The sequence below is a fragment of the Benincasa hispida genome, chromosome 4 (assembly GCF_009727055.1).
Source record: "Benincasa hispida cultivar B227 chromosome 4, ASM972705v1, whole genome shotgun sequence".
NCBI lineage: Eukaryota > Viridiplantae > Streptophyta > Magnoliopsida > Cucurbitales > Cucurbitaceae > Benincasa > Benincasa hispida.
The window spans coordinates 15086160-15095716 of NC_052352.1; the positions used below are offsets into that span (position 1 = coordinate 15086160).

A 9557-nucleotide genomic window follows, 5' to 3' on the forward strand; every position below is an offset into this window, starting at 1 on the left:
TATTTGTGTATGATTTAAATGTACATTTAACTAAATATGAGATATTTAATTTAAAATCGATTAATTATTTATTTATTTTAATTAAATTATTTTCATTTTATTTTAATTAAATAAATGTGAAGTGAGTGATTTTTATTTGAAAAATCAATCCCATTTCATATTAAAAGAAGGTGAAAAGTTCTTCTCAAAGTTTTTTTTAGTAATGTGGAGGCTCGCATTCATCTCTCTTTCAAGTATTGAAGAGAAAAGGTTTCTCTAAATTTTTTTTTAAAAATCTCATCCACTCCAAGAAAAAATCAATTCCCTTTGTTCTTTTCCAAAAGTCACTTTTCACAAACCGGCCCTTGTCAAGAGAATAGTTAGGAAGACCCTATGGAGGCGTGAACATTTATCTTCGAGAGAGGATCTATTGCTATTCATAGAGGAAGAATGAATTGCTATGGATTTTCTTGAAGAAGAGTTCTTCAATTGTTTCTTCTTCCTTCTAATTTCATGCTTAACTTAGTACATATTGATGTATGTTTCTTCTTTTCAGTGTTGTATTTTCAAAATAAAATTGAAACAAAGCGATCATTCGCTTCTGCTATGGGATTCGATCCCTTCACTTAAATTCCCTAAAATAGGTATAAAAGTAATTTGAGATCATGTGTTTCAAATTTGGATGTTGGAACATAGTTGCAAGATGTTGCAAGACAATTGTGAGATGTTATAAGGTGTATATATATATAACCTAACAAACTCCCTAAAACATGTTCCTACCCAATCTTAAATCACCTAAAATAGGTAATAGATCACTTAAAACATAAAAATATATGTGGCATAATGAGTTAAGAAGGGGTCATTGGCAAGTTTTTGGTGGTGGTTGCAAGTTTTTATGTTGGAAGATAGGTGCAAGAGTCTTTGAAGATACAAAACAACACCTAAATGTGAACATGGATCATATAAATGTAGAGCAACTTTTGTCTTGCAAAATAAACCAATCAACAACAATATTCTCGAGAATCAAAGCAAAGGAACTCAACTCTCCTATTTTGGAAGTCAAGATAAATTTAGAAAATTAAAAAACCTAAGCAAATAAACAAAAATCAAAGCAAAAACCAATAAAATCACTAAAATCAGTAAATAATCCAAATGTTAGAGATCTTCTTCTAAATCCAAATGAAGGTTTAAGTCCTTACAATGGTTGAAGGGTTGTCGGTCTTAGTCACCGTTCTTAAGCTCCGATCTTGGTCGGTATTCAAAGGGTCACCAATCGTCCACAATGATGGTTAGTCACCGTTTGAAGCCATAGCCCATCAAGGAGGAGATGCACAAGAGAAAAGAGTAGAAAACGATAGCCACATGAAACGAAAAATTTTATTTTTTAGGGGGTGTTTGGCTCACCAAGATAGTTGAGTTGAGTTGATATGACCAACTTTCAATGTTGGTGGAGTTGAGTTGGTATATTTTACCAACTCCCCCCAACTCTCCTTTCATCCTATGTTTTCAATGGTTCCACCCATTGGCTACTGTCGATGCCTATCCTACCACACTCCAAAACCAACTCCAGACTCCGACAACCACCTCCAATGATAACTTTGACAACCATCTTCGCGTGACCAACTTCGATGACTATTTTGGGCTTTGGTAACCATCTCCGATGATAATTCCAATGATCCAACTTCAATGACCACCTTCGTGTGACGAACTCTGAGAACCAATTTCAGGCTTCGACAACCACCTTCAACAACAAACTCCGATGTCCAACTCTGGCAACCATCTTCTAGGCTTCGAAAACCACCGTCGGCTATAAACTTCAACGAAAATCTCCTTCAATGACCACATTCGAGCGAGCAACTGACCAACTTTGGGCTTCGATAACCATCTCCGATGATAAACTTCGACAACCAACTCTAATACTACCTTCATGTGACCAACTTCAGGCTCCAGTAACTACTTCCGACTACAAACTCCAGGAAAAATCATCTTTGATGATCAACATTGATGATCACCTTCACACGACCAACTTCAGGTTTCGACAATTAAATCCAATACCACTTTCATGTGACCAACTTCAGGCTCCAACAACCACCTCTGACTCAAACTCCAGCATAAATCATCTTCGATAATCAACTTCGACAACCACTTCCAATTATTATAAGACTGATGACTTTAAAGTATGTTGTAGGGTTGTTGATTATATCAGTAATAGTATTTTGTTTACATTGAGTACAATATTTATACATAGAAATTTGTAAAATATATTTTTATTTAATTAAATTTACATATCAAATGAGTGTTAAGAATATTAGGAAAAGTATGCATGTATGGAAAGTATGTAACTGATAATAAAAAACCACAAAATGAAGATTTTTCCCTAGAACATTTTATAGCAATAATTAGAGAAAATTTGAAAAAAAAATTTCTAATGATCCTCCAAAGTGAAATTGTTGAAGAAATGTGATGGCATTTGATTAACAAATAAGATGATGGGGAAGATTCAATGTTTAAAAAAATTATTAGTAGAGTAAAAATGTAGAGTAACAATAGTAAGAAAAAGAAAAAGAAGAAAATGTTGATAAAATTCATGGAGAAAAATTAGGAATAAAAAGTTTTGATTTCTCATTTTATTTAACTATATTTATGCAAGAAATGTAGTGGGTTAATTGTTGTTCATTACCCAAAAAGTGAAAGAAAGAAAGAAAAACTTTAAAAATTAAAAGAAAAAAATTACAATCCATATTTTATTAAACAAACATGGGTAAAATTATTAAACAAAAAAGTTCAAAACAAAAAATAGTAATCATAAAGCATATTATTTAAAGTTAAAAACAACTACACCAAATACCCTAGATTTATAAACTCTACTATGTACTCTAAACACACATTTACGAACTCAAATCAAATAACTACACCTCAAACACAAACATAAGAATTATACAAATATATGAACTTCAGACATTCTATCTCAATTCAGCATCTCATATATTTTCTTAAGATTTTCTAATTTAAAGGCAATTGCGACCTTTTATACCTAATTTGTCCTAAAAGTCAATTTTTTAAAAATGATCTCAAGAGTGTTTAGTCCCTAAAAAAGGTCCTATTTTTAGTAATTTGCTAAGAAGATATATCAAATAAATGAGTGATATTTATAATTAGAACCCAGAATAGTATGGTGGCAATCGCTTAAAATGAAATATGTACAACATTTTTTATCACTACCATACTCGTTTCGTTCTAGTCTAAGTTATGAAATATTTACTTGGCGGCCATCGATCATATTAGATGCGATAAAAATAAGAGAGAGAATTCAAATCCCCCACCTTCTTTCCAAAAAATAAAAAATAAAAAAAATAAAATCGAGAATTGGGTGTCAACAACCACTCAAACTCATTCACAGTGGGAACGGGGAAACACGTGAGCGTAAAAGAAGAGGGCATCCTAGACCGGAGTGCGTAGTCGTTGAAGGCTTCAAGCACGGAAACTGGTCTTCTTGTTAACCTTGTTCCGGCGGGTATTATCGAAGACCGGTGCGGATTTTGGGAGTCTGGGACTTGACAATTTTCAAATTGCTGCCGATGTCGCACTGTTCCTGGACTGGACTGCCACGATGGGCGATTGGAGTGTACTGGTAAGTGGTAACAAAATCCGTAACTCCGTCAAACTTATTTTGCTTCAGTTTCTTTTTTATGGAATTGATACTTAAGGTGAACAATTCGAATCGAAGAACTCAGTTCGGAGAAGAAAAGTTATTGCAAGTTGTTCTGACTTTCCAGCTTCAGTTTGACACTGAAAACAATATATCTGATTAGGCTCTTTTAACTAAAACATTTCCTTCTAATGTGAACGTGGATTATCTTCCCCTTAAGTTGTTAGTTCCTAGATGATATGCTGATGTTTGTGTTTCATGGCTAATGCTATTCTATTTTATAGGGGCCCTACTTTCAATTCGCAGGCTCTGCGATATCTCATCATAATTTTGATTTTAAAATTGCAGAGCAGCTACTCATCATTTTATCCATATTTTGGATGGTTCAATGGCCAATGTTTTGATTATGTAGACCATGATTGGTCGTAACCACCTTTATAGCATCTAGCACAGTGGAAATCTGCATCATCAAACATCTGCTTTTTAATTACTAACTATAATGTTCGAGCTAAACATTGACTCCTATATACTATATTATTCAGATATATTTAATCCTATATGGAAAGATTCCTGTGAACTAGATCTTCCCAGAATATATGCTTTATCTAACCATCTAGAAGTATAAAAAGGGGTCACAAATGCGGACCACACACGTAAACACTACTAAGAATTTAGTATTATAGTCTAGGCTTAACAGGAATCATTTTCTTCATACTGAACTCTGTTGCTAGATGGCTTGCCAATCTGTAAGCATCCAATTGGAGGTGAAGTAGGAGTTCTCAGTTCCCCAAAAGTCTGCCAGCAGAAAGGATCATACAAGTGATAGTGCTCTTGCAGTGGTTTTAGCTCTATAGTAGTCAGTGTTACATCTGTACATGGTAGGTTGTCGCTACAGGCAAAATGTACAGGCTTGACTGTGTAAGTCCCTCTGATTCTCTCATAATTGATTCCTGATAGAGCCACTGCTGAAGTCTGGTTGCTGCATTTGGCTTTATCACAATAAAATTGGTCGATCACAATTGGTAATTGAACTTCAGACATTTGAATGTTTGAGAAGAGAACGTTCTGAACAGAGCCGGATCCACCCTGTAAAGATATCATTTGACATTCTGTCAATACTCGTGGATATTCAATACTTAACGTTTTAGATCACTTATGGGGCCTCCCAAATTTGAAAAAATGTGACCATCCACGAAAGACTTGTTAATTAAGAATTTTGTCGAGGTATTTGATTTCAGCATATGAGTATCAAGAAGACAACAGAATTGAAATTATAACAAACTGAAGGTTAAGAATAAGAACCTATACTCTCTCTCTCTCTCTCTCTTTTTTTTTTTTCAATTTTTTTTGGGTTATGATCTATTATTAGAGTTTGTTCATTTGTGAGTCAGCACATGTTTTCATTTTTAAACATAAGTACCTGCCATGTTTTGATTCTAACACCGTTCATCGTGTTATGCATTGTGACATCTCGGACTGTTATGTTTGAAACACAAGCTTTTGTATGGTCCTTTCCTAGACTTCCAATGCTGATTCCATGTCCTGGCCCGCAGTTCACATTGTGTATGTATACGTTTGAGCATCCAGTTTGAATGGAAACACAATCATCTCCTGAAATGATCAGACAAAATTATCGGTCACATGTTTAGTTTGAATGTTTATCTAAAGGTGTTCTCATATGCCATGCTCATAATCCATACTGTTGTTTTTTCTCATTCTATTAAATTTAAAACCAAAATGCTGAAATTCTTTGGAGTATTGCACTCATATTTTAATATCACTATCACCATGGGTCTTAGCTTTTATAACTTCAAGGTACAAAAATTGGCAGAATAGTGTGGTTGGGATCACACCATGAAAGGGGAATTATTGAATCAAAGAGAAAAGAAAAAGAAGAAAGAAAAGGAAAGGCGTGGATTAACTTTAGGATCTATCTAATATCATTATTCAATATCAAGACCCCATGTTAGCACAAGCGACTCAAGGAGGAAGGATAGAAACAAGTTATATGCTTAAAGAGAAAATAAAAACTGAATGATGCAAACAAAATAAACATTATGGACACGGAACATATAGTTGTAGCTCAACTTTGAATGGTTGCAAATTGCTGTAGGGCAAGACTTAAGTCTCCCGAGTGGCTGAGTCCTGACAAGATAAGGTTGCATGTGCTCAAGACCCTTTCACATTTTATGTAAATATTTAGTATTTTATCCATCAAATTTTTCTTTTAAGTGGTCGTGGTGATTGAATGTCAACTATTGAGTTTTAACTCAAGAGTCAAGATATGCTCAGCGTTAACCATTTAAGTAGATGATATTTAATAACAGGATCAGGCCAGGTGATTGCAAGTGAAGTAATTACCACACGATAGACTGGTGCTATGGATTAGAACGTCTTTGGAGTTTTGCAAGTGAATTCCGTCAGTATTAAGACTGTCTCCAGGAGATGAGACGCTGATATCATGCACCAGGACTCCCACGCAGTTGTCAAACTTGAGGTGGCATTGGGGACTGTTTTGGATTGTTATGCCCGTGACTGTGGCATTGAAGCTTCCATAAAACCTAAGTGCCTGTGTAACATAACATTTCAAATAATTCTACAGGTTGAGAACGATATGGCCATAATGAAATCAAATCATCTTAGGAGTTTTAAGTAAGCTATCCTTACAGTTGGCTTGATGCTTGGCATTTTCCCTTCTAGATTGCTTCCTATCTGCCACATATGTTAGGAATGAACCACGATCATTTCCCTTTTCTTTTTACAACTAGAAAACTAGATATATTGAGGAAGAAAAGCATACTATAGATAACATTCATTACCGGCGATATCGGTTTTGTTTCATCTCTGGTCTTGTTTATGGGTATAATGAGTTTCATCTCATCATCTATGGGCTCATCGAAAGAGGAATCTTGCCACCAAACGGATCCTCTTCCGTCAATTATGCCACTTCCCCGTATGGTAATCCCTACCAGCTTTGTAAATTGGATCCATTGTAAGAGACCTTTCCCCCAAGTTTGGTGATCAGTGGGTGCGATAATTGTTCCATCCAGCTGCAAATTAAGTTTAATCAGCTTATATAATAGGGGGGACCATTAGGTTTTTGAAAATTTTGCTTATGTTTTCACAATTTCTTTATCATGATTTTCATCTTTCTCAAGTAACAATTCAAATTTGTAGCCAAATTTTAAAAGTAAAACAATATTTTAGAAACTACTTTTTAGTTTTCAAAACTTGGCTTGATATTCAAAACACTTGAAAAATATGCAACAAGACAAAGATATCAATAGGTGGAAGTGTTGTTAACAAGCTTTGTTCAAGGGTGTAATAGAGATGGGTTGTTATTTTACCGCTGTAAATTGGATATGTGATAAGGCTGGTTATAACTGTTTTTTTTTTTTTTCCCCCTTCTTCTTCCCTTTCTTTAAAGTATAAACTATGAAAGAGGAAAGAAATAAAAGATAATTTTTCTAGAGATGAATAAAAGATACTTTTGTGGGGAAACAGAGCTTCTGGATTCGATAATGTTTACCTGAAATACAATGTCTGGTTGGCAATATGGGCCAGAGAAGGAAATGGGTCCTACGAAGAACACATACTCTGCCGGAACCATGACCATTGATCCTTCAACCTTACAAGCGGCGGCCCAGGCGTCTTCAAATGCCTGAAATGGATGGTGCAAATATTTTCCAAGTATCAAAACCAGCGTTTGATGGTTTTCGATTGGTTCTGCCTAAGCCCAATTACATTATTACTGTTTCAAGAAAATTGCCATAACTAAATTATTTTCTATTCTTATCTGTGGGTCCCGCCTGCCCTGGTAGTTGCTCCTGAAGTCCGGCTTACCTTAAGTTGTGTGTCACCTACCTTTTCTTTTTCTATGTATAGTTTTCTACACAACATGTCATAGTAGAAAGCTATTAAGAAATATTATATTTTTCAAGCTGTACCATATCCTAATGTTTAAGTTAATTTGGTGATAAATTAGAAAGATCATAAATATTATATTCTCTGTCATTAATATTGTTATTCTTGCAACTATCTTGGCTTTGCTTATTTTTTCATGATAGCTGCTCTTTGTCCCTTGTGAGTTATTCCAAAAGGTAACAAAGAAGGGGGTGATTCAAGCTGGTCTTTCAACACAAAGGACGATTCATGCACTGTTACTATTTGTTCGAATTTTCTTCATAATATTATTTTTAGCACCAAAATTTGTCCATATCAGATATGTAAGATATGTGCTTGAAGTTTCTGAAAATTACAACTACTCAACTGGCAACATAAATCTATTTGTTTGTACAGTCGTTGGAAGTTAATTCTTTTGCAATGACCAATTCTGTTGGCTATCAATCTCCAAGTATTTCTATAGGAGGAAAAAGAAGAAGGTTGAATATGGCAGAATTGAACGTACCTTAGTGTCATCAGTCTCTCCATTGCCTTTAGCACCAAAATCTAGTACGTTAAATATGGCAGAATCGCCACCATTGGAGCCTTTCTTGGGTGGAGTTTGAACGATCTCTTCTTTTGGTTTAGGAGGAATTGGAGATGGAGGAGAGGCATTGTGTGACGGAGGAGCTTTCGAGTTGGAACCACCAGAATGGTGGTTCTTGCTACCTCCATGACTGCCTTTCTTCTTGGATAGAGAAGCAGAGGCATCCCTGCTCTGTCTCCAGTGTTTTCCTCTCCTTGCAATGCAGGCTTCAAAGTTTGAAGACCAAACAAGAAAAGCAATAAAAACCACAAGTGTTAAGCTTTTGGAACTCATCCCACTCCTCATTTTCAGTGGCAATGTGGAGGAGAAACAGAGAGAGAGAGAGAGAGAGAGAGAGCTAGTGTGTTGTATTTGAGACTGCCAAAGCAAGTGGGAGCTGAAGCGGGGTTAAATAGGTAGAGACTCTAAAAGCCTCGGGAGACTGCAGACAAATGCTAACAAACATACCATTTTGATAATGGCCCGAGGCATATTTATTTTTTCATTCCCCCTCTCCCTGTTTTTCCTGCTCTCCTTTATTAATTAGGAAGCTTTCTTTTTTGTGACTTCTGGTAGGAATTGTTTAGCTGAAACACAGCGACGTAGCGTTTTGGCCACATGTTGATATGTCATTGCATGTGACTCATCCAGTTGCCTCTTTAAAACTCATCTTAAATCACTCATCTACCATTGTCTACATATGCTCCCCTCAACTCTTACTATCTATTCCCTCTTTTTTACCTTATTTGAATCTGGACCTGCTTATTTATTTTAAATCCTTTTTCATTCAGAATTATACAAAGTTGCCTTTTCTTACATCACAACAACTACACAAAATCTTTCTATATCGTAATTGTGTATACATTTTTACTACAACTCTCCTTTTATTTACCTCCAAATCTGAAGATAGAGAAATGGAAATGAAGGTAATTTTGTTCACTGTTGTTTGTGTTGGGCTATGTTTTCGGGGTTCAATCATTTGTATGGTTAAGAATCGAAGTTATGAATATTATTTTAGTAGGTGATGTAAAAGCCAAAAAGACACACGTGAGTGGGTCTACAAGGTATCGAGGTCAGGCCAGCGCTGAATATAACAGCAGCTCTTTTTGGTCACATGCAAACTTCACGGGCCTAATCTTCTCCTTTCTTCTTTCCCATTTCTTTCTTTCTTTTTTTTTTTTTTTTCTTTTCCTTTTCCCCCATTAACTACAAACCTACAAAGCCCTCTGTTTGCCTGGATTTGCTATCTCTCTTTTCTTACAATAGGCACTTCAATTCCCCTATGATCTCTAGAATTACATTTTTTTTCCTTTTTCTTTTTTCTTTTTTCTGCGACAGAAAAAAAAAGAGACGATGAAGAAACGATCAAGTAAAAGAAAAGCTTTAAATTTTCGGTTCCCATGACAAACTGGTTCTTCATTTCAACTATTTTGGCGCTGTTTTGGCACTGTGTTTAGAACT

The 9557-nt window shown here is 35.3% G+C and overlaps 1 protein-coding gene across 1 annotated transcript; it reads right to left on the bottom strand.

Moving 5' to 3' along the window:
* Positions 1 to 4026: 4026 nt before the first annotated feature.
* LOC120075629 (polygalacturonase At1g48100) lies at positions 4027 to 8689 on the bottom strand. The gene is made up of 7 exons (XM_039029199.1): positions 8037 to 8689; positions 7158 to 7289; positions 6448 to 6678; positions 6296 to 6340; positions 5990 to 6197; positions 5049 to 5239; positions 4027 to 4714 (listed from the first exon to the last, which is right to left on the bottom strand). The coding sequence occupies exons 1-7, from the start codon at positions 8400 to 8402 to the stop codon at positions 4319 to 4321; spliced, it is 1569 nt and encodes a 522-aa protein (XP_038885127.1). The 5' UTR covers positions 8403 to 8689; the 3' UTR covers positions 4027 to 4318.
* Between the last annotated feature and the right edge of the window lie 868 nt (positions 8690 to 9557).

Coding starts and splice junctions, on each gene's coding strand:
- LOC120075629 (XM_039029199.1), bottom strand. CDS start 8,402: ATGAGGAGTGGGATGAGTTCCAAAAGCTTAACACTTGTGGTTTTTATT. Junction 6,198..6,295: donor TGCCAAGCATCAAGCCAACT/GTAAGGATAGCT, acceptor TATGTTACACAG/GCACTTAGGTTTTATGGAAG. Junction 5,240..5,989: donor TAGCACCAGTCTATCGTGTG/GTAATTACTTCA, acceptor TGATCATTTCAG/GAGATGATTGTGTTTCCATT.